This window comes from Denticeps clupeoides, chromosome 5 (assembly GCF_900700375.1).
Source record: "Denticeps clupeoides chromosome 5, fDenClu1.1, whole genome shotgun sequence".
Taxonomy (NCBI): Eukaryota; Metazoa; Chordata; class Actinopteri; order Clupeiformes; family Denticipitidae; genus Denticeps; species Denticeps clupeoides.
Genome location: NC_041711.1, coordinates 32,598,199 through 32,622,403, shown reverse-complemented (window position 1 = coordinate 32,622,403; position 24,205 = coordinate 32,598,199). Strand labels below are relative to the sequence as shown.

Sequence of the window (24,205 nt, the reverse complement as noted above, 5' to 3'; positions counted from 1 at the left end):
GTGCACACAGTGAAATTTGTCCTCTGCATTTAACCCATCACCCTGAGTGAGCAGTGGGCAGCCATGACCAGCGCCCGGGGAGCAGTGTGTGGGGACGGTGCTTTGCTCAGTGGCACCTCAGTGGTACCTTGGCGGATCGGGATTCGAACCGGCAACCTTCTGATTACGGGGCCGCTTCCTTAACCGCTAGGCCACCACTGCCCCTAAGATGGATGGAACATACATTTCCTGTCAGATAATGATATTTCAGCAAGATAATGAAATTAAGCCATAATCAAGAAGTTCAGGGACGTTTTGAGGATCAGGGACGTTTTGGGGTCAGACACCACAGTCCAGTACGGGTGTAAGAAGATGTACACAATATTAGGCGTCCAATATTTTCACGTTTCAGCATGACATATAACTATCGACACACTACTAGCCAGCTACACTCCGGCACGCCCTCTCAGACCTGCAAACGACTGAAAATTCCCTCTTCACGGGGTCTCCGATCCCAATCGACTCTGTTGTCCTTTGTTGTCCCTGGCTGGTGGGACAACTTGTCCTGCTCCATTCGACTTGCCGAGACTACCACCACCTTTAAGAAGCAGCTGAAAACCCACTTGTTCAAAAAGTACTTCAGACGAATCTAACACACACACACACACACACACACACACACACACACAAAATAAAACAATTTTATTCGTCCAGCACTTAACAATTTCTGAGCGTGTCCTTTTTCTGACAAGTTGGGCCTTATCAGGACTCAAAATCTATAGAAACCGAATGAGAATTGCTGGTGTTTTCTCCTTGTAAGTCGCTTTGGATAAAAGCGTCTGCATTTACATTTACATTTACAGCATTTATCAGGCGCCCTTATCCAGAGCGACTTACAATCAGTAGTTACAGGGACAGTCTCCCTCGAGCAACTTAGGGTTAAGTGTCTTGCTCAGGGACACAATGGTAGTAAGTGGGATTTGAACCTGGGTCTTCTGGTTCATAGGCGAGTGTGTTACCCGCTAGGTTACTACCACCCTGTCTGCCAAGTAAAGTAAAGTTATACTGAAGCCTGAGTTACAGTTTAATTACATTTGTTTAATATGTGCCAGGAAGTATAACCGCAAGCAGTAGATGAAACAAATGAATAAAGAACTGAAGCCACATCCAACAGAGCAACATGTTGGTTCTTACCAGAAAAGACAAAACTACAAGATGTATCTGAGACGCAGGAGGTTTTAATGGGAATGTGGTGCACTTCCAGTCCACATTTCCACTGCACCATCACCCCGGCAGCAGCAAAGTGCGGGGTGATGATATCTGGAGCTTTCTGGACCTTTTCGAGTGAGGGGTGGTCCTCTGTCCCCTCGTGGTCCCGCCCATCCGAGAAGCGCTTTGTCGCGAGTGGAAGTCTTGTTCGGAACTTTTTTCTTTTTTTTTTTATTCCCTCCCCTCTTTCTCGAGCATCAAGTGCGAGTTCTGCGCGGAGCTCTGGCCGCGACCCCACCCGCGCCGCCACGACGGGGCCGTCACCAGACAGGACGGGGACACCAAGCGACCACGTCCACCAGGTAGGACCGCCGCTTTTATTCCCCGGGTCCCCGCCTGGACCCCCGCTCCACCGTCTTCTCCTTCCCGACAGGGAGAGGACAGGAGAAGACAGGACAGGACAGGACAGGACAGGAGAGGAGGTGCTGGCAAATGATTTCACTGTCAGGACTAATCGATTTCTGTTAATCGGTTTCTGTTAATTAGAGTTGATCCTGAAACCTTCAATTATTTTACAACTGACTGTAAAGTTATTTAATTAACCAGTTATCCTTTTCATGAAGATTCTTGAATGTCTATAAACTCATTTTGATTGCTGTGGTCCCAGATATATATATTTTTAATTTAAATTATTATAATTTTTTTTTTTTTTTTTTGGGGGGGGTCAGGATGACTGGAAGAGTCTGATTCATGAAGAAAGCGCTCCTTTATTTGCGTGTTTTAATTTTTCTGATTATTCTGTGCGGCGGGCGCGTATTAATAAAAAAAGAAAGAGAGAGAGAGAGAGAGACTGAGTCTTGGCGACAAAAAAAGTTCCAAGTTGGGTCATGAGATGAAATTCTGCAGCCCCTGCGCTCTTTGCGTGACCCGCTTTCCCGGCCCGTACGAGCGCTTGGGGAAATGTGATCTGCAGCGCCATCGTTCGGTCGGAAGGAGAAGAACGTTTCTGACCACCGTAATTATACTGAACGGATTATAATATCATTAATGATGCTGTTGGTGTTGTGCACATTGCACCCTGGACCGGTAATGTGGACTTTTTTTATTTTCCACAGGATCACTATTCATTCCTTTTAATTCTGCCGTAGAAAAGTCTGCACACTCAAACGTGTAGATTTTTAATTCAGCAATTCAGTCATTTTTACGGTGAATAACTTGCCTGTGGCTCGTGCTAAAAGACTGAGGGGAGGAAAGCAGGAATTGGTTCTTCATGGGAGGAACCCTCCGATTCTCAGATTGTGGACGTGTGGCCTTCTGAAAGATCCACACCTCCGCCACGTTCCTTCCCCAAGACCCCAAACCTGGTTTATTAGGCTGCGAGGGGGTCCTGTGGACCTCCTGTCATCCCGTGTAACAGAAAGTGGCGCTGAAGCAGCGGTGGGAGGGGCCTGCACCCCTCGAGTGAAATCTGATTGGTTAATGGCCAGCTCAGTTGTTTGCCTGTCATGGGTGATAACCTTCAGGGAAACGCTTCCTCTTTTTAGCTTTCCACCACAGAAGAGGCAATCTGTCAGGTGACAGACTGAGTTTCTGCTTCGGGGGTCACACAAATCAGAGAGGAATGAGAGTTGTCCCTGCCCCCCCTATCTCACACACACACACACACACACACACACACAAACACACAAGTCCCTTACGGGTTTAGTTAGATTTTTTTAAATTGAATTAATTGAATCTATGAGTTCCCGCATAGATTCCCACCACCAAAGCCCTTGCATATCCCGTAAGGGACTTGTGTGTTTGTGTGTGTGTGTGTGTGTGTGAGAGATAGGGATGGCAGGGACAACTCTCATTCCTCTCTGATTTGTGGTGTGGCCTAGCGGTTAAGGAAGCATAATCAGAAGGTAGCCGGTTCGAATCCCGAGCCGCCAAGGTGCCACTGAGGTGCCACTGAGCAAAGCACCGTCCCCACACACTGCTCCCCGGGCGCCTGTCATGGCTGCCCACTGCTCACCAAGGGTGATGGGTTAAATGCAGAGGACACATTTCACCGTGTGCACCGTGTGCTGTGCTGCTGTGTATCACTTCACTTCACTAAGGTGCAGGTCCTTCAGATTACAAAAATGGGATAGTCTGAGCCTTCAATTGGCCATCAAGCATTTAGCCCCAGTTGCTTCTAACACTGTTGTCTCAGCCATCTCATGACATGACCTCTAGGCATGCTGAGGGCAAGCTGAAGTGCAGGAAGTGTGGTGGGAAGTCGATACCATCATTACTGACGGTAGCTGGTCACACGGCCGCATAGCCACGGGGTCTGTCCAGAACCTCCCGTCCAGAACCTCAAAGACCACAGGGCCGTCGTTCCAGCACCCTGGTCCAGCGCCTTAAACCGACAGGATAAAATACTGCGACGTTCTACAGACTCTGCTGGAGTGTTTTTGCCAGAACCATATACTCTTTTTGAAAGGTTTTGCCAAAGACCTTTAAAAAGTTATAATAATTTATTATTGTGTTGATTGTGTTGAACATGCAGCAGGCATCATATACCTGACTTTGCATCTGAAAGTGAAAAGTGAAAGTGATTATTATTGTCATTATTAAAGTGATTATTGTTGTGATACACAGCACGGCACAGCACACGGTGCACACAGCAACATTTAACGCATCGCCCTGAGTGAGCAGTGTGCAGCCATGTAAAGCGCCCAGGGAGCAGGGTGTGGGGACCCCGGCATTCCGAGCCCGCTGCCTTGCCCGCTTGGCCACTACTGCTCCAACAGGTATCTTACGGGCGTATTGCACCTTTCTGGTCCCACACGACCTGGCTGTGCTACCTGATGAGCTGGTGTGTTCTGCCCTCTTGTGGTTCAGAATGGGGTGACGGCACAACATGTCATTAGTGTCTGAGATCTTCACATGAAGACTGAAAGTGCGACCACGCAGTAGTTTTACAGCGCAACGGTGTGTCCGGGTCAGGTGTCTGTTGACCGACATCAGCACTAAAAAGGTTTTTTTATCTTTGTCTTTTTGAATTACCAGTCGGTACTTTTTTTAAATAAAAGGCCAATTATGGCCGCTCAGTTCCCCTTCAGTTATCGAAGGATGAAATCCCTTACTAATTTGACATAGGAGTTGAGGTGTAGTTGTCCAACACAGCTGCCAAACTCATGACACGGTAATCTTTTGTCTGGGTGTGCCAAGGTGTGTCTCTAACCGCAGCCAATGTTCTGAACCCCCTATACATATTTCCTGACTCCAGCCCACCTGATGCTCTGTGCTGGGGACAAAATGACAAAAATCAAGGTCACCTTTGTTCCTAAAGTGAAAGTGAAGTGATTGTCATTGTGATACACAGCAGCACAGAACATGGTGCACACAGTCAAATGTGTCCTCTGCATTTAACCAAGACCCTTGGTGAGCAGTGGGCAGCCATGACAGGCGCCCGGGGAGCAGTGTGTGGGGACGGTGCTTTGCTCAGTGGCACCTCAGTGGCACCTTGGCGGCTCGGGATTCGAACCGGCAACCCCCCCCCCCCCCCCCCCCCCCCCCCCCCACACACACACCCAAACCCCCCCGTTATCACCCCCCTCACCCCCCTAACCCAGACCTCCTCTGATTTCAGTCTCTCATTTCTCATTTTTCACTCTTCACCTCCTGTTATACCACCGCCCACAAATAAAGCTCTTTGAACTGACGTCTCCTCCCTCTGTTGTCCTCAGATCCAGGAGCGGCAGTGCGATGTGCCCCGTGCCCCTCAGCCTCCTGCTCGGCGTGACGCTGCTGGCTGCGGTGACGGGCGTGGCTGTGGACAGTGAGGATGGGTACACCTGGCCGCACGGGAAGGTGCCTCTGGTGCGGGGACGGCGGATGGTGCTGCTCAGCAGGCCCGGCTTCACGGCCCGTCCCCCGGGTGAGATCCACCGAGCCTGTGGCATCGAGTGCCAGAACGGACTGCCGGAACCCCGGCTGGAGGACCTGGAGGAGCTCTTGTCCTACGAGACGGTGTACGAGAACGGGACGCGCACGCTCACCGCGGTGTCGGTGCAGGGCCTGAACGAAGTCCACAACTGGGAAGGGAACTCGTCCGCGGCACGTCCTCGCCACAAGCGCGAGGTGTATGGCACCGACACGCGCTTCACCATCACCGACAAGCAGTTCTCCACCAAGTACCCCTTCTCCACCTCCGTGAAGATCTCCACCGGCTGCTCGGGAATCCTGGTCTCGCCGAAGCACGTGCTGACCGCGGCCCACTGCATCCACGACGGCACGGACTACGTGGACGGGGCCCAGAAGCTGCGCGTGGGCCTCCTGAAGGAGCGGTCGCGGCACAGGAGCGGGGACAGGGGACGAGGAGGCCGTGGGAAAGGGCGCGGGAAGAACGGCGAGAAGGAGAAGAAAGACGACAAGGGCGAGGGGCAGAGGAAGAGGAAGGGGAAGAAGAGGCGGAGTCGCCGCGCCGTGGACCCGGAGCCGCCCGCCTTCCGCTGGACTCGAGTCAAACGGATCCAGGTGCCCAAGGGCTGGTTCAAAGGCGTCTCCGAGAAGGTGGCGGCGGACTACGACTACGCCGTGCTGGAGCTGAAGAGGGCCCAGAAGGCCCAGCACATGGACCTGGGCATCGTCCCCTCCGTCAAGAAGCTGCCCGCCGGACGCATCCACTTCTCGGGCTTCGATGACGACCGGCCGGGCCAGCTGGTGTACCGCTTCTGCTCCGTCACCGAGGAGTCCGACGACCTGCTGTACCAGTACTGCGACGCCAAGCCCGGCTCCAGCGGCTCGGGCGTCTACGTCCGCCTGAAGGAGTCCGGGGAGAAGAAGTGGAGGCGGAAGGTCATCGGGGTCTTCTCCGGGCACCAGTGGGTGGACGTGAGCGGGAACCAGCGGGACCACAACGTGGCCGTGAGGATCACGCCACTGAAGTTCGCGCAGATATGCTACTGGGTCCACGGCGACTCCGGCGAGTGCCGCAGCGCCTGACAGCGGGACTCCTTTCCGTTGAACACGAGGGACTAAGCAGACTTGTCAATGTCATCAACAGACAATAAGAAGGTCCACAGCCCTACAGCCATTTTAATTTATTTAATTATTAAACATGCTAATGAATACATGTCTCGATCTAGAAATCTAGAGCTAGAGCGATAGTTTGGTTTTAGAAGATGAAGGTATTCGTATGGATTTCAGGTGACGACTTTTCACTGCCTCATGTAATCAGTGTTGCTTGGTGGAGGCATCCGCCGTGTCTATCGGACCTTCCAGATGCCTTGAAGGAGCACTTCAGTAAATAAGACACAGAAAAACGATATTTTCTGAGACACGAAAAGTAGCCATACACATGCATATGGTTAAATATTTTATCTATTTTAATGATTTTTAGACAAATAATTAAGTAAATTTTCTATGATAACAAATGGATGACTAATTCAAAATTAAAACAGGATTGAGTTCTCATAGGTTAAATATGTTTTTGTATTATTTTGCTGGGGGAGAGTGATGCACATAAAAATTTGGTGCTTATGCAGATGCTTGGTGCTAAAGTAATGTAATGTAAACACTTGTCAGAATACATTTTGATAGCCTTGTACTGTAATAGTGTATTTAATGAGAAGATTGTCTGAATAATGTTCTTTGTCATTATTTAAAATTCGAGTAAGGGTCAGTGTGGAATTATTCTTAAATTGTGGCATCAATAATACTTTATAAACAGAGATTAAGATCTAAACTCGGATTAAGTGTTTGTGCAAATTCATCTGGAACTTTTGTTTAACTTAAACTGTATTATTTTATACAACCTTTATTAAATAAAAGAAATGATAAGAGTCTCTAAGGATGCTTCTTGGAATGCAGGGTTGGGCAGAAAACCAACATGGAAAACCACCAAATTACACTGATGTGTTTTGTTTGGTCAGTGTATTTATTGCATCTCAAAGGGCCTACATGCACAGGGACAGGGCATTAAAAATGAAAAAGAAATAGGTAAATAAATAAATAAATAATCCAAAGCTCAAAAATAAACATTTCCCCGTTTTCATTTTACACCGTAAACTGTTGACTTACAGTCACTTGGTATGACAACACACAGAGACACCAGGCATGTGTTCAGAGCAGCGGGAATGAATGTCACCACTGCGGCAGGGAGAGCACCACAGCCAAACCACCCGGCCATCTTTTCCTATGGTAATACAAAAATAACACTACATCTACCAATTCTGGCCTGGTAATAATAATATCGAAGCACTAGCAACTATGGGAATCAAACACAAATTTTCACCGACAAGTTCATGAGAATATACTGAATAACCAGACAACTGCTTATAACAGGCTGCTGTGCATATTTTCCTTTCGTTTCTTTGAGACATGTAGCGTTTCTCTTTTCTTGTGTAGAAGAAACAGTAAAGAAGGTGACTGTTTTTTCTTTAAAAATAAAAAAAGTGTGACCCATGGATAAAATCCATTTCTGTAAACACCATTTTGACAAAAAGCTACACAAACAACGCAGAATGTTATATATGTAACATTATGAGAAAAGAATTTGAACAAAATGGCAAACAATGAATAATGGGGATTAACAAGAATTCAGGAGCCTGCACACATTCTTAATTTATATGTCATACAATAATATTTTATCCCTTCAATAAAAGATGCTCAGTCGATCAAGGGATTTAATAGCAGTCACATGACTTGTTCTGGATTCGATAACACCAATAGGCTCTTCGACAGATATACAAAGTACAGAGGAATTGCACTGACTTTCCAGTATGATTGTATGTACACCTTCAAACCTGACAAACAAGGAAAGAATCTGAGCATCAACCCTAGTCAGGGTTGGGGGTGAACCCCACCTCCCCAAAAGTGGGAGGTGTGAGCCAGGGCAGCAGGGCATCAACACACACACTTCATTCAACTCACACGCAAACACTGGAAAAGGGCTCAAAATACACAGAACTTTTTTTCTTTCATTTTTAAATTTTAAGACTTTTATATTTGAGTGTTGTTCACTTTTTGTTAAGGACTACAAAGGACTACAAAGGACTACATCAAGATACGCACACGCTCATTTTTCTTTTTTTTCCCTCTATGGTTTGTGCTACACATTACACAGGTTGCGGGGGTGGTTTGTTGGGTGAGGTGGGGCTTCAGCTAGTACACGTGATCAGCTGAGAGGGTCCTCTGGTGTCTGATGGGTATTTGCAGACATGTTTCACTGGAGCCCAGAACCACAAAGATGTCTGAAAGAAAAGGAGAAGACATCAGCATGTTAGCACACTTCTACAAGGCCAAAAATATGCCATGGAAGTATTTTTCATGTTGCCACTAAGCGTGGGGTTTGTTCTCTAGTGTAAGATCAAATGTCCTCAGGACCGACATAAATACATAAAACTAGAAAGAAATCGCTTTAAAATCGGATGGTGTGTGATTATTTCTGGCAACTAGAACATGATCTTGATCATTTATAAACCGAGTTTAGAATGGGAGGAGCTTGATTATTGACCGCTCTCACACGTCCTCATCCTGGATGATTTTATAAATATATTGCACGCACAAACATGCAATATATTTATAAAATGACCAACCGTGTTTGGTCATTGCAACCTTGTCCTGTGACAACATGTCTCCTATCAGTATTCATGTCTTTTAATCAATTCCTGTCCTGAACCAGGAGTAAATGTGTCAGAATTTGTGAAATGTCATCAGCGCTGTACCTTTGTGTTTATAAAAAGTCCTTGATGTTCAGGTCTGCCAGAGGATCCTTGTTTGGTGGCTTTTTGGGACACTGAGCTGCAGGTCCCGGGGACACCTGTGAAAGCAGACAGAGAGAGAAAGTGACTGGCTTCCATTCTTCCATGCATACATTATATTTTATAATGAGGTTTCTAGTTCAGAACGTCAGCAGGTGAGGTAGGACCAGAAGAAAAGAGTGTTTACTGGGGCTCCTGTGGCAGCCGCTCCAGCAAACGGTGGCCGCATCACGGACTGTGGCATCATCATCTGGGGCATCATGGGAGCTCCGGCTCCAGGTGCTAAGGGCTGCATGGATTCAATCATTAAACCCAATTGATTCTAATCTGAAACGGACTGTTTTTCTTGGATTTTGCATTTACCATGCCAAAACCAGGTTGGCCTGCCAAAGGAGGGGCCATAGCTCCAGGTGGGGGCGTGGCTCCTGCAGCCAAAGGGGCAGCTCCAGGCTGCAAGTGAGAAAGAACTACAGATTTATGCATATTCCTCTTCATGATTTAGAGAGGAACAACTGTTTTTTTTCTCTCTGAACACTTTCCTTGGTCTAAAGGCCCCCAAAAAATCTTAGGGCCCCCGCAAAATCCAATCTGAGGTGCCACAATCTTGCCTTGAGTCCACACAGGGACGGTGTTTTTTTCTAAAATGGGTTCCAAAGTGACTTTCTCTATTATACATTTCCGTGTGGACGTCATTCATCAGGGGACCACGTGAAAGAAAAGAAGAAAGTGAAGTGATTGTCACTTGTGATACACTGCAGCACAGCACATGGTGCACACAGTGAAATGTGTCCTCTGCATTTAACCATCACCCTGAGTGAGCAGTGGGCAGCCATGACAGGCGCCCGGGGACGGTGCTTTGCTCAGTGGCACCTCAGTGGCACCTTGGCGGATCTGGATTTCAGAGCAAGGTGACGTGTTTCTGCCTTCTGTGGATCTCCACACCTCACAGTGACTGCAGCCAGACGCTACTGGGTTGTGCTGAACCTCATAAAGAAACTACAAGAAATCCTCTCTACGGTGCACATTTCTAATGAGAAGACAAGGCTGGAGAACAACAACGTGCCCTGGCGGCTTAACACACCGCAAAGAAGACCTTGGACCGAAACGAGGAGCGGGGAGTTACAGCCACGCTTACAGATGTGGAGGGGCGCTAACGGGGGGCCGTTCTCTGCATCTCCGCGTGGATGACAACATTTCAGAAAACGCTCCCATACGGACACAGTCAACAACCCATTTTAGAAAAAAACCTTTCATGTGGATGGGGCCTTAGTCTTCTCTTCATTCTCAGCATTTTAAATACAAGTAACTCTCCCAAAGATGAAAAGAACATTGTTTGGACCATTCAGCAGGATGCTATTGACAGATCTTGTGGGACACTTATCTCACCATCTGAGCTCCAGGGGTTCCCCAGCTAGTGGGAGCAACCTGTGGTGTCCAGTTGGCGCCGCCAGTCAACTTCTTCTCGTTCCACTGCCCATCCCTGTAGCAGACAAGGTCTTTCTATCAACCCCGTGTTCCAATAACTCACTCGCCCATCAATCAGTCAACCATCACATTAACTCACTCTGGCTGCAGTGAGTTTAAATAACACCACATAAAGAGAAAACCCTTTTTGGAATGAGAAAAGAAAGTATTGATTTATTACAAGTAATAAAAAAAAAATTAATAAAAAAAATACAATATTTTATGTATTCCTAGTTTTATGATGACATTTGGTCCCACTGAGTAAGATATAAGAGACACACACACACACACACACACACATACACACACACAAAATACAAACAGAAAGAGTACAATCTTACTTCTTCTGGACATCCATTCCCAAATCTGTAAGAAGGACCAGGACAGAATGAGATTTAGCATCCTGGCTAGGAAAGTTACTTAAGCCGTTAATTTTTGAGGACATACTTCCAACAAGATCTGCCAGTGATGAGTCCAGATCTCCAAGGGGTTTGGCTGCAGGAGGTGCAGCTGCTGCTGCGGTCAGGGTAGGAGTTGCTGCTGTTGGGGGCGCAGATGTGCCCCCCGTGCTCTGGGGTGTGATGGCCGGCATGAGCAGGTCCCCTAATCCATCGAATACTGCGAAAGAGCAATGAATACTAGCATGAACACTAATGTGTACATTAGCTGTACAAATCACCACAAAACCCTACATCAGTAATAAAGGCATTCAATGCATTACATTTTGTTGCATTCAGGTGTGTGTGTGTGTGTGTGTGTGTGTGCATGCACTAGGGAGCTACAAAGTCACACTGAATGAAATAGTCATAATGGTCCTTAATGAGCCATAACTGAAGATGGTTATAGTATTTTTTCATACAGAGACGCTATATAAGTTCCCACATGACCGTTATCTTGATGATTGTCTGAGATTTCCACAGATAACCACTTCACTCCCTTAGTGCAGTGCAATTAATCTATGTGGCAATTAATCACATTCAAAAATTGTAAAAAAATTCAATCAATATTAATAAGAAGGCACTTAAATTTTTCTATTTCTATGATGCTCTAGAACAAAACTGAAGTTGTACCAGACCCTTTTAAAACCAACAATGGTAGGTGCTTACCAGTTATGATTGTGCATGGAATTGATACCTTTTTCATGAATCAGAAACTAATTCCAGATTATTGTGGATATTACTATATTATATAAGTCGTTACTCGCTTCTACTTCATCCTTCCTTAAACCGCTGTTCATCTTTGAGCAAATCATCAAAATAAGTGCCTGGGGTAAATGACATGACATTTCCGGTGTGTGAGAGGATTTATCAAACAAGACAGTCTACTTACATGCGTTCACAGTAACGTACACAGTAAAAGTGAACCCTATGTTCCCGAGTTGCAAGGCAGACTCCATTAAGGTTTACTGGGCATTCAATTACATGGCGTCATACAAGGTCAGGGTGGTTCATGCTGCAAAGCAGTGTGGGAAATAAGCTTGTGAACTCACCCGTCCCACAGCGAAAGCAAGCAAAGAGCCAGCAGAGTGAGCGAAAGAAGGGAAAGAAGAAGTGGAGCGGGGACAGAGGATTAAGATGTGACCGGGGAGGGGTCGGGGGGATGAAAAAATATACAATTACGTAAGTAAGAAGGAAATGAATGGGTGACAGACGGAGAGACATAGAAGGGAGTGATGTTGAGAGTGTTACAAGATTAGACAAAAACAGAATGAGAAAAAGGGGTGGAGGGAAGCAAGAGGCATGTGTGAGGTCTGGACCCTCGCTGTTACATAACAAGTATCGCCATTTCAGTGGCACTCATGCAGTACATTGGGAAAAAAAAACAGACAAGAGCCTCGGGAGCACCAGAGGCTCCGCGAAAAAGCAACCACATTAACGCAGCACATCAGCGGCAGCTTCCGAAACATTAAACGGTTCCCATTAATTTCAAATTCCTACCTGATGGGTCGAAGCCACCAGAGGGCGCCGCTGAGGCAGGAGCGGCATCAGCTGCAGCAGGCGCTGGTGCAGATCCAAAGGCGTCGAAGCCGGTGTCCAGCAGGTCATTCTGAATGGGGACTGGTGCAGGAGAGGGTGCTGGGGCCAGCGCTGGGGCCAGGGTGGGCAGTTCACCCGGAGCCAGAGAGGGACTTAATCCTGGATGTGGAGGAGGACAGAAAAAAACAAACTTTGGCCACCTTATTAGACATGATCATGCCTACAAAGGAGGTGTATTGATGATAGCACTGGAGTGCTGATGGAATGATGGGTACAGAGACTGCTGATGAAAGGCTACAAGATGTCTCATAACCTGTACGTGGGAACTGTTGTAATATTTGTGTGCCTCTGTGGACTATACAAATATTGAAGCCTGGGAATTGTGGAAGAACCAAAGATAAGACTACATGGTCCAGCAAGGAGAAATAAATTCCGAGAAGGCCCGAGATGCCCCAGAGGAAAGCACGACTGTCACAGCTTGGTGAACATGTGGACTGTTCGAAGTAGCTCATAACCATTGGCAGCTCAAAAGATAATAATGGCTGGACAATCGCAGCCAAGAAAAAATTATGATGACAGCCGGACGATTACTTCCAGTGAGCACACACACACTCACACACACACACACACACACACTTAAACCTATTTTTTTATATGGGTCTGACTTTGTGTTGGCAGGAAGGACCACAGATAAAAACATGTAATGAGGTGGGTGGTAGTGGCCTAGCGGGTAACACACTCGCCTACTAACCAGAAGACCCAGGTTCAAATCCCACTTACTACCATTGTGTCCCTGAGCAAGACACTTAACCCTGAGTGTCTCCGGGGGGGGACTGTCCCTGTAACTACTGTAAGTCGCTCTTGATAAGGGTGTCTGGTAAATGCTGTAAATGTAAATGTAATGAGCACCATGATATTGTTTACACGCTGTAGTTATTGAACTGTCTCTAGTGCGTTAACTCCTCACACACACACACACACACACACACAAAGGGGGCACTACATGGCTCACTCAGGAAAAAAAACAAGTCTAAATATGGTTCACAAGATAAAAAAGACACTAAAATGTCTCTTCATTTTGAATGATGAAAACAAGACGAGACGTTATTTCCTCTCGTTTGATCATGATATTTTATCGCTGATTCTGTTTCCTGTATCTCCCATCCGGTCACACAGATGACGGAACTTCCGCAATACACAATCGTGGCATTAATTACATTTCATTTACATTTAATGGATGTAGAGTAATAATAATAAGAGTAATATGTAGAGTAATATAATAATAAGATTATGAAACGGGTTGGAGGATGTATCTAGAAAGCGGGTGCGCTGTGCCCACAGGACCACGACTGATTAATAAAAGAAGATTCTGACTCAGACTCACACAGTAAATTCCCCACGACACAACTTTCTAATAAAGTGACGTGGCAACTGTGTAATTTTAAAAGTGTACCTCCAAGCAGATCAGCTCCTGGCGTCACAGGGGCTGCGAGATGGGGATCCACCGCAGATTCCCCAAACGCATCTGTGGGGAGCAGGTAAACCATCCAAAGGGCAGCATGAGGGGGGGAGAAGTGTTAGTCAGCCGTGAGCAGCACACTGAGAGAGGAGCAGATGGAGAAAGGGTGAGAGAAACCGTGCCTGCTATACACACACACACACACACACACACACACAGAGTTACCACAGTAAAAAATTTAAATAAAAAGAGAGAAATGAACACGGTGATAATAATAATAATTGTGGGCGTTTTAATGCTACTTTTGCCGATTGCCGTCTGATGTGTGTTATAGTCCTCTGAACACACATCTCTACAGCCAGCACCCATGGAGGACTACCAGGCTCGCTAGAAAGGGCCAGTTGCTGGTTGTTGGTTTTTTCTTCTGCTGTTCAGGTAATACAATGCAATTTTGTACAAGGAGAGATTTGATACCAAAAATTTCCCAAAAAAATATTATAAGACCTATTTTTAGGAGTCAATAAATGCATTCATTTCTTCTGGCTACAGCACAATTCCCTTTTTATCTGTGGTGTATTGCCGGTAATCATTTATAAAAATACTGAAATTGCATATTCAGCAAAAAAATACAATCTAATTTAGTCTCATCAGTGGCAGTTTACGAGTGGGGTGTACACACCACAGAAGAGGTCCAAAACAGGGGCAGCTTCAGTCTTGGGTGGTGAGGACAAACCAGGGTCTGGAGCCGGAGCCGGAGCCGCAGATGTGAAGGCATCTGCAACAAAATAATGAGAAAAGGACAAAACTGTATAGTGCACGAGCAGAAAATGAAGGCACTTAATAATGTGCTGTTTAACACACACTAAGTGCCACAGCGGAAGAAGGAGTGACAGGTGACACATTGAGAACAAGGAGCCGTACCTGACAGCAGGTCACCGGTCGTATTGGACTCGGGCAGAGGAGACGGCCCGCGTGAAACGGCTGGGAGGTCTTCCCAGGGACAGAGGAGGCAGGAAAAGAAAGATGGCGTGAAAGCAGGAAAAGGAAAACGGGATTTTTTGGGCTTGTTTTACACGCGTGCACATCCATGCACAAGTCAGGCACCACTATGAGGACAAAACCCAGACGTGTGGCAAAAACAGATGGTGGAGTATGGCACCAGACGAGATGAAGACGACCTGTACCTGCACCAAATAGGCCTATGCTAGGAGTAGCGTCTGCTTTGGATGCTGTGGGGGAGCTTTGCTCAGGCATAGAATCAAACATATCTACAAACAAGGACATACACATAAATCAGTGCAGAAAAGCAAAACCGAAAGCAGAGAGAAATGCAGGGGGAGCAAACGGGTTTTTAAGGAACAAGGCATAGCTGTACTGTAAACCAATAAATAAATAAAACCCCAGTAGGAAGTTGAAAGGGGGATCCCTTCTTTCCTCTGTATTTCACCCACTGCAGTAGGAGGCGGGTCTGAATGCAAAATGTTGACCAACTCTTCGTTCTTGACCAATGAATATCCAGAAAATTTCTATTAAAAAACTGCTTATTGCTGATTATTGCTTTAAAATCTACATTTGGCTTAAGAGGTGGTCAAGCATCTTGATTCAATCTAGGTTTTCAGAAAAAAAATCAAGGAGCAGGAAACAAACTATAACCTTAAAACAATAGCAAAGTAAACCTAAAATCAAGGAAAATTCTTGCCACCATAATGCAGAGCAATGTGCAAAGAAAGAAAGAAAAGAAAGGACACAAATTGAGACTTTACCACCAAATATATCTAGAGCAGGGGCAGCTGCAGTCTCAGTGGTGGTGGTGGTGGTGGAGGCAGGGGTAGGGGCGGTGGCAGGGGGGGAGGCGGCCGTAGGGGTGGCGGCTGGCTCAGCGGTGGAGGTCGGGCTAACAGCCACGGCGCCGCTGTCCATCGGCTTCATGGCAAAGAGGTCCAGCTCCGGAGCGATCTCGGCACTCCCCTCTGATGGGGCGAAGGGGTCTTTTGGGGGGGGGGGGGTCAGCAGTTTGAAGGAAGCAAATGGGGAAAATGAGCAGAAAATGGGGAGGATTTAGGAAAATTGGGAGTTTTGTTAAAGAAAAAACATGACAAAACATATTCTGAAAGCTTCATACTTTAGGAAAACCGAGAAAAGTAAAGCAGCAAAATAAAACAGGTCAAGCAAATGGCCACCATTAACCTTAATACTGCCACAACAGGTCAAGGGGTCGGGAATGAGCAGAACTGACATGAACACTATCAGAGCCGAGACGGAGGAAGTTCTACTGTCAACACCGACAGTCAGCAGGGGGAGCTGGTTTCCCCCAATACTCTTCCTCCTTGCTGCATGTTAACTATGAAGGAGTCTGATGGGGGTCAGGGCAGCGTTGTGGATGCAGAATAAAGTTAATGAGTATATGGGTAGAGGAGGGGCAGGGTAGGTCTACAATTCTATGCCTCCAGATCCACATATGCCCAACACACATCAGTAACTGGTGTGATAAAACCCTAAAGATACTTACTTGGTCCCAATGCAAGAGACCCAAAAGCACGAGACACAAAAACAAAAAATGTTGTGAAATATGTTACAATATCAGAGCAATGCACAATAGTAATTGAAATTAAGGGAATGAAGCTGAGGATTATGGGATATTCCTGTGAATATGCCCATGTATGCAGTGAGAGATTAGAGTAACAAGGAGACTTGTTGACATGACTAGAGAGGGACAGCCGCCCCTCCTGGTGACAATGGCAGGTGAGTGATGGCTCACTACTGTCTATGGGCGTATAGGAAGCATCTCTCATGAATCTTGAATTTTGAACTCTTGAATCTCGTGTACAAAAATCGCACAGCTGCAACTCGACACACAGACAGGGTACGAACACGACAACAAACACATCTTCTTCATACCATAATGGTAGAAGATCAAGTCAAACACTTCTCCTACACACACCCCTTCAACCAGGCATATAGTGTGGCTTGTCTTCATATGAAAGAACAGAAATATAAACACACACACACACACACACACACACACACAGAGTGTTTGAGTTTTCCAGCTTAGTGGTAAAACAGTCTAGTCACCCACCAGATCCAGAACATGCATCAGCAGCAGCTACTGGTGCCCTGCCCTCAGTGGGCGGACCGTCCCCAGGGGAAGGAGCAAACGCATCTGGATGCCAGAAAAGGGAGGGGAGTCGTGGCGAAATTCGACAGAGCAGCCAGAAGAAATGAACAAAACAGACCAACAAAGGAGGCGATAGAGAGAAAGAAAAAGTAATGAAAATACAAAATCAGAGTTTGAAGCAGATGCTGCATGTGATTGCAGCTGCAGTGCCGGAAGATCCGGTCCTAAAGGCCTGGTGTGAGTGTGGTGCGTTTATGGTGGTTTTCCAACAATGGAAACCAGGCAAGAAAAGCCAAGGTCCACACAAACAGCAGATCTCCAGGATTGGATCGAAAATATGCCAGGTGAAAAGACACAGGCCGAACAGGGCTGTGACAATGGCACAGGTATCACTTCATTTAGATGTGTTCGTAAAAAAATAGATTTTATGTACTTCTTGTGAGGGAATTTGTATATTTAGACAGTTTTTGCAGAATTTTGAGTTATTAAAATTAGCAGATATTGAAAGTTTATGTGTAAATGCACTGCTAAACTGCAGTAGGGTTTGTCCAGTTATTTACACCTACTTATTTACATGGCTAGTGTTTAAACCTACAAACACTTGGGCAAGCAATACTCTTACTCTAACAATAATATAATAACAATAATCATCTAAAAAAATTCCATTATGTTTAATAATGTCGTTTATTTAGAGGCTAATTTGTAAACAAATACCTAATATAACCTAATATTCAGTGTGCAAATTTGTAGCCCTCAACCTGTCCATTACCTGTCCATCTGTTCCATTAATGCTGGTCTTTGTAAAAGAACAATTGATCTGTACCCTTATGAATATCCATTTAAATGAAGAGAAAACCAACATTTCCTGTGAATGTGAGCTCTGTGATGGTATATCAAAGGGTCTCAGAGGTGCACTAGGTCTCTGAGCTCTTTGACGTGGGCCCTGGTTCAGACTTCAGGAAGAAGAGAATATGAAGGGCCTGTGTGATAATCTGCAGTGTGGGTTAATTGCAGTGGTTAATAATGGCGGTGTGATAAATAGTGCAATTAAACCAGGCATTGATTAAATTGCCGTGATTTAATCAATAGATCTTTAACCGAGTAAAGATGCTGAGATTGTTTACGTTGGAAACAGTAGGTATAAAAAGGTGTAAAAAGGGTAATGCATTATAACTGTAAAGTGATAGGGTTATAACTGTTAAATACGTTTACCCTGGGTCGGACTGATGATAATCGGATCATTCTTACAGATGTTGACCTTCCCATGTTTTCTGATAGGGTACTTTGGAGTATGGGTGTCTAGATCACCCTCTGAACCTGGAGCTGAGCTCACTGACCTCCAAAGAGATCCATGTCAGAGACAGAGGTGGTGGGAGCAGGCAGGGTGACTGCTGCAGGGGTGGAGGAAGCAGTCGCGGCGGGCACAGGCTCTGATTGGCCAGCAGTGGTAGGAGCTGAAGCTGCTGCGTCAGCAGCGGTGGCGGCGGCGGTGGCGGTGGCATCAACGGCAGGCTCGGTGAGCAGAGGCTCGGTGGAACTAGCTGCAGGCGCAGGAGCGGCCACGGAGCCTGAACCCCCACCAAACCAGCACAACCAGATTACAACCATCACACAACGTGGGACAGGACGAAGGAGGTGACAGGGAGAGAAGAAGACAACTGAGTCCAGATCAGAAGATGAATAGTAAAGTACTGTAGGTTAAAATGAAAAAGAGGATGGAGGAGACTGGTTTATAGGAGGCCAGTTCCAGAAACTGGTTGATATCTTCCCCTGTTTTTAGTCAAATACTGAAAAGCTGAAGAACAAGCAATATTCACCTTATTAATAATTTTTTAAGAAAAGAATCTCAATTAAATAGATCATACATTATTAGTATATACATCTGGAGCATTCAAAAAAGTTGTAGCGAGTGCTTCTTTAACAAGTGTCTTGTCCCTGAGCAAGACACTTAACCACTTATCCCTGAGTGTCTCCAGGGGGACTGTCCCTGTAACTACTGATTGTAAGTAGCTCTGGATAAGTAAGATCAGAGTTTAAAATGATTTTTTTAGTTTCATGAGGCATATAAAAATAATACATTTTAACACAATAATTGAAAAATTAAATTTGCTGTGTTTCTGGCTTTAGCAAACTTGAACCTTGAACCTGATCTGGGTTGATGTGGAGTCCCACCAGATAAGCTATAAACCCTGAGTCCTTCTACCTGCTTTAGAATCTTAAATATTAATGTATAATTGGCCTCAGACAGTACTTGTACTGTGTTCCAGGCATCATGTGTGCATCTGATGGACCTCTACGTCTGCTGGAATCACCATGTTTGTTGAAATTATGTCAGGTTCGAGTCATGATACAGTATGAGTCCAGCTAAAGCCACTGAGAAATTCAGTAGTCCTATCAGAACAAACTGACATTATTGTAAGGTACTCACCCTCACCCAGCAGATCTTTCCCCATGAAACGCAGAAGCCAGGAAAAAAAACAGAGGAAAAAGAGGCAGTGAGGAAAAGAAAGAGTGACAGACAAAAGTGAGAACAATACACACACACACTCACACTCATTCTCCACAGACAGATGTTCTCTAACGCTATTAATGCTTTTGTCATGATCCGGTCCGGAGTTCGGACCGGAGTTTCATGTAGTCTTGTGTTATTCTGTTTCCTGATTGTTGTCACCTGTGTAATTGTATAAAGCTTTCCTGTTTGTGTCTGTTCGCCGTCGGGTCGTTGTGTGGTGATGATTTCCCCTGTCCTGTGTACTATGTAGTAAACCCCTGTCCCGTGACGTCGTGCGCATGCGTCCTCCTTCCTCGCCATGTCCAGGCATCGTGACAGCTTTGTCTCTTCCTTCTTCTGAGAGAGAAGCGGACTGCGCATGCCAGTTCAACAACAACGTACCAGGAACGCTGCATCTACCTCTATATCTAAAAAATAAGATGACTGGACATTTTATGGTACAAATGTCCTCCATCCAAACACACTGGGAAGGTCATGAGGTGGGACTGTCATTAATGGGTGTAAAATATCCCAACATTCATCTTAGAACAAATGCCATTTGGCTTGTGTAACAGAACTAGTGCCTGTTACCAGTAATGTTAATACTGGGTTTATACATTTACATTTACATTTACGGCATTTATCAGACGCCCTTATCCAGAGAGACTTACAATCAGTAGTTACAGGGACAGTCCCCCTGGAGCAACCTAGGGTTAAGTGTCTTGCTCAGGGACACAATGGTAGTAAGAGGGACTTGAACCCGGGTCTTCTGGTTCATAGGCGAGTGTGTTACCCCTAGGCTACTACCACCCTGTTTATAAAGGGTTTTTACCATTTAAATATATTTAACATACAAAAGGTTTATCAAATGGCATTGAGTAGGAGGGGGTTTATGGTAAATGTGTAAAATTAATGTTTGTTTAATTGAATTAATGCCTTTTTGATGCATATTACCTTTACATTTACAGCATTTACCAGACACCCTTATCCAGAGCGACTTACAATCAATAGTTACAGGGACAGTCCCCCCCTGGAGCAACTTAGGGTTAAATATCTTGCTCAGGGACACAATGGTAGTGAGTGGGGTTTGAACCTGTGTCTTCTGGTTCATAGGCGAGTGTGTTACCCCACTAGGCTACTACCACCCTATTACTTCTAGTATTTGATGAATGTTATTATGAATTGTTTCAATGTTTGTGTATCGATAACTGATTATTGTCTCGATAAATGGTTTGGTCCTGGGATATAAAGGCTGGTCCATGTTTTCAGTCATGGAGAAGAAAGTTGATTGCCGTGTTTACCTTACGGTTTATTATTTATATTTTTAAACTGTATTTATTGAAGGTTTTTTTTTATATTATTTTATAAATGGAGGCTGCCTCCGAACAACATCCACTTTTGTGTCACCTTCCCTGCCGCAATCACCGCTTATCTATCCTGCACAGGGATGTTCACGCCCCCATTACAGCTTGTATCAAGTCTCCTCCCGTCAAGCGCGGATAACTCCTCAACATGCTAACAGACATCTGCGGTCAAACCAGGACAGCCAGGCAGCAAGGACAAGGCGTGGTGGAGCATACCTCCCCAGGAGGCAGTAGAGGCAGCCGGGCCTGCTGTCGGGGCGAGAAGGTCGAAGTCCACCAGGTCGTTGGCCAGAGAGCTGCAGAAAGCAGAGATACGGAGGCTTAAAATGCACGTGTGACGAGCGGTGGGCGTCCTCAAGTACCGAGGAAGCACACTCACTTGCCGGCGGCGGGCGGAGCGGGCGGAGCCGGGGCAGGTACGGGTGCGGGGGCCGCCGCCGCCGCAGCCACCGGCTCGACGTTCTTAGCAGGAGTGCCGGGTGTTGAAGCGTTATTGGTCGGAGATGTTTTCTACGCAGACACAACACAGGCCGTTTGCCGAACTCATCCGAATTTAGAGACTACAGATGGAAATATCCACACAGGAAGTTGCAATTACGTAACAATCAATACGTGCAAATGTGACTCTCACCTTGGTTGGTGATCTGCAAAAGAAGGAGAACTACATGAACACGTTGTAAAAAAATGTACATCTGCATCACTTAAAGCAGTTACTAGCATGCACATGCGGCTGGTTACATGAACCACCTCTCAACTGTATAAGGACTGGAACAGACACAATGAATGATAGTTCATATTGAAACGGAAACAAATAAACGACAATATGAACGTGAATTTTGCAGACCTGGACCAAGACAGGAGAATTAAAATGCGGAATTAACTGTTCAGCCAAACAAACCCACAGGCTCTCAGAATTCCTCTCAGCGATCAGAACAGCAAGCAGCAAAACAATAAACTGAGATTGCCAGCCCAGCACACTGTATGAGATTTCAAATATCGCTGCAGCCTCTCTTTTAAAATAAAAAATTCTGTTTTTTAATGCCTTTATAAAATAAAATGAAATGTTTGGTATACTGTAATTCTGTGTCACACATGATCTTTTCCAGATGAAGAAATGACAGCATATAGGGTGGTAGTAGCCTAGCGGGTAACACACTTGCCTACAAACCAGAAGACCCAGGTTCAAACCCCACTTACTACCATCATGTCCCTGAGCAGGACACTTAACCCTGAGTGTCTCCAGGGGGGGACTGTCCCTGTACCTACTGATTGTAAGTCGACCTGGATATGGGCGTCTGATAAATGCTGTAAATGTATGCATAAAGCCCGACATGTTCAGTTGTGCTTGCATCCATTGAATCCTGCCATTTATAGCAGTATCACCTTCTGTTATCATTTACACCAATGTTGTTGCTGGATTGTAATACAATGAACATTTTTATTATCTCAGTCTTCATTATTTTTACCTTAACACATGATCAGAAATATTCTATTTCCACACTGACACACGCCAAACAAGAGTAAGTCCAGATTGTATGTACAATTAAACAAAGCTTTGAAAATGTTTGACAAAGAAATACAACTATTTTTATCCCAGGTCTGGCACCTCAGCAATTTGACACAACATATCTATAAAGGACATATCTATATAAGGACAAAATAAATGGATAATTTACAACATCCAAAGAATGTTTTTCAAAAATTCTATAGAGTCACAAATTGAACTTCACGACGTTTGGCCTTGAATTGAAGTTCAGGCGACTGTTCCATAGAATTGCCAAAAACAACACATAATGAAAACAAAACCATATTTGCATTACAATCCATCAGCAATGTAAAAGTGCTCTACAATAAGTACTTACTCGTCACTGTTGACACAAAAAGAGAGGAGGACATTAATATTTTCCAATTTCAGAAGTCCACGAACATTTCTACCTGTCGCACAAAAACTTTACAGCAAATTTCACAAACATTTCCCAGTGTGAAGCAGAACTCACCCCTTCTTGCCTTCCAGAGTGTTAAGGTGTGTCTCGAGGGACTCCAGGAGACTCTCGGGAGCCTGCAAACAAAAACCGCAACACACCGAAATACATTAGTACTTGGCTAAACTGTGCCTGGGACAGAGAAGAAGAACATGTCAAGGAGGAATTTGGCTAGAGAATGTCAAGCCCTCCCGTTAAGAAAACATAGAGCAACATTACCTGTGGTTTGTGACCTCATACTATTAGATAAATGCCTGCTTTTCCAGAAACTTCCATTGCAAAATGACAGAGCGCAGCAAGCAGACTTCATGGGCTGAAGCATGCCATGCAGACATCCCGCCACTATTTCTCTTTGCAGGCCTTCTAAAGTCCCTTAAAGGACGTGGACTTGCAGCAATTATTCTAGGTGCCTTACTGAGGTTAATGTCCCGGACACGTTATAAGAACAGAATGAGGGGAAAAAATATGTATTTGTGGGGCAGAGAGTTCAATCATCCCTGAAGGCCACCAGTGTCATGGACAATTACACAGAGGTCTGTAATAGCATGGAGGATCTTCAGTTAGGGCCAAAAGAGAGAGAGGCAGAGCAAGCTCGCCCTCAACAACACCAACTCTCTCCATAAAAAGCCAACTGGGATGCTGCACTCCTTCACAGAGGCTCCATTTGCTGAAGAACGGGCCCATAAATCAAACTCGCTCTGGGCAGTGATGAACGATTTTCCATGTGCTGGCTCTGCACATACAATAGAGTAAACTACTGAAATTACTGTGGTACATTAGTGGTGTAATAAACTGAACGGGTGAACTGTGTCTAGTTGATTTTGAACCGCAGGAAATAATGCCTCTGTCTCCATCAGAGCAATTCATTGCTGTGTCTTAAACTGACGGCTAAAGTGAAGTGATTGACATGGTTTACATTTACAGCATTTACCAGACGCCCTTATCCAGGGTGACTTACAGTCAGTAGTTACAGGGACAGTCCCCCCCCGGAGACACTCAGGGTTAAGTGTCTTGCTCAGGGACACGATGGTAGTAAGTGAGGTTTGAACCTGGGTCTTCTGGATCAAAGACGAATGTGTTACCCACTAGGCTACTACCACCCAGTTGTGAAACACTGCAGCACAGCACACGGTGCCACAACAAAATGTGTCCTCTGCTTTTAACCCATCACCCTGAGTGAGCAGTGGGCAGCCATGACAGGCGCCCGCGGAGCAGTGTGTGGGGACGATGCTTTGTTCAGTGGCACCTTGGCGGTTTGGGATTCGAGCCCACAACCTTGTTATGGTGCCTACCCGCTAGGCCACCACTTATTTATTTTAAATATAGTCTACACCTTCTGTCTCTGAGATTGCAAACTGCATTGTGGGTAAAAAAAAATGCAATAATTCATCCAACCAAGTGTAAGTGATTCTAACTTGGTCCTGGTTCATCTA

General features: G+C 45.5%; 2 protein-coding genes across 9 annotated transcripts in view; one reads left to right on the top strand and one right to left on the bottom strand.

Annotated features, from left to right (window-relative positions):
• The first annotated feature begins 1,439 nt into the window (after positions 1-1,439).
• Positions 1,440-6,968, top strand: prss35 (serine protease 35). 3 transcript variants are annotated; one of them, XM_028979462.1, is made up of 2 exons: positions 1,440-1,550; positions 4,905-6,966. In XM_028979462.1, the coding sequence occupies exon 2, from the start codon at positions 4,924-4,926 to the stop codon at positions 6,160-6,162; it is 1,239 nt and encodes a 412-aa protein (XP_028835295.1). In that variant the 5' UTR covers positions 1,440-1,550; positions 4,905-4,923; the 3' UTR covers positions 6,163-6,966. The 3 variants fall into 3 exon arrangements, with proteins under 3 accessions (XP_028835295.1, XP_028835296.1, XP_028835297.1); XM_028979463.1 differs by having other exon boundaries at positions 1,534-1,670; positions 4,905-6,968; XM_028979464.1 differs by lacking the exon at positions 1,440-1,550 and adding an exon at positions 3,815-3,965 and having other exon boundaries at positions 4,905-6,968.
• Positions 6,969-7,075: 107 nt separating this feature from the next.
• Positions 7,076-24,205, bottom strand: part of snap91a (synaptosome associated protein 91a) — a 43,176-nt gene continuing 26,046 nt past the window's right edge. The window contains exons 9-29 of one of the 6 annotated variants that reach the window (XM_028979456.1): positions 22,788-22,849; positions 22,653-22,658; positions 21,422-21,434; positions 21,170-21,300; positions 21,007-21,086; positions 19,364-19,378; positions 18,273-18,503; positions 16,897-16,980; positions 15,584-15,808; positions 15,005-15,088; positions 14,742-14,810; positions 14,500-14,595; positions 13,815-13,886; positions 12,323-12,520; positions 10,833-11,003; positions 10,727-10,751; positions 10,308-10,401; positions 9,285-9,371; positions 9,109-9,210; positions 8,886-8,980; positions 7,076-8,411 (exon numbers count right to left, since the gene is read on the bottom strand). In XM_028979456.1, the coding sequence (XP_028835289.1) occupies positions 8,894-8,980; positions 9,109-9,210; positions 9,285-9,371; positions 10,308-10,401; positions 10,727-10,751; positions 10,833-11,003; positions 12,323-12,520; positions 13,815-13,886; positions 14,500-14,595; positions 14,742-14,810; positions 15,005-15,088; positions 15,584-15,808; positions 16,897-16,980; positions 18,273-18,503; positions 19,364-19,378; positions 21,007-21,086; positions 21,170-21,300; positions 21,422-21,434; positions 22,653-22,658; positions 22,788-22,849 (1,932 nt within the window). In that variant the 3' untranslated portion in view covers positions 7,076-8,411; positions 8,886-8,893. The remainder of the gene's footprint in view (positions 8,412-8,885; positions 8,981-9,108; positions 9,211-9,284; positions 9,372-10,307; positions 10,402-10,726; positions 10,752-10,832; positions 11,004-12,322; positions 12,521-13,814; positions 13,887-14,499; positions 14,596-14,741; positions 14,811-15,004; positions 15,089-15,583; positions 15,809-16,896; positions 16,981-18,272; positions 18,504-19,363; positions 19,379-21,006; positions 21,087-21,169; positions 21,301-21,421; positions 21,435-22,652; positions 22,659-22,787; positions 22,850-24,205) is intronic. The other 5 variants (XM_028979458.1, XM_028979460.1, XM_028979459.1 and 2 more) reach the window with 5 other exon arrangements.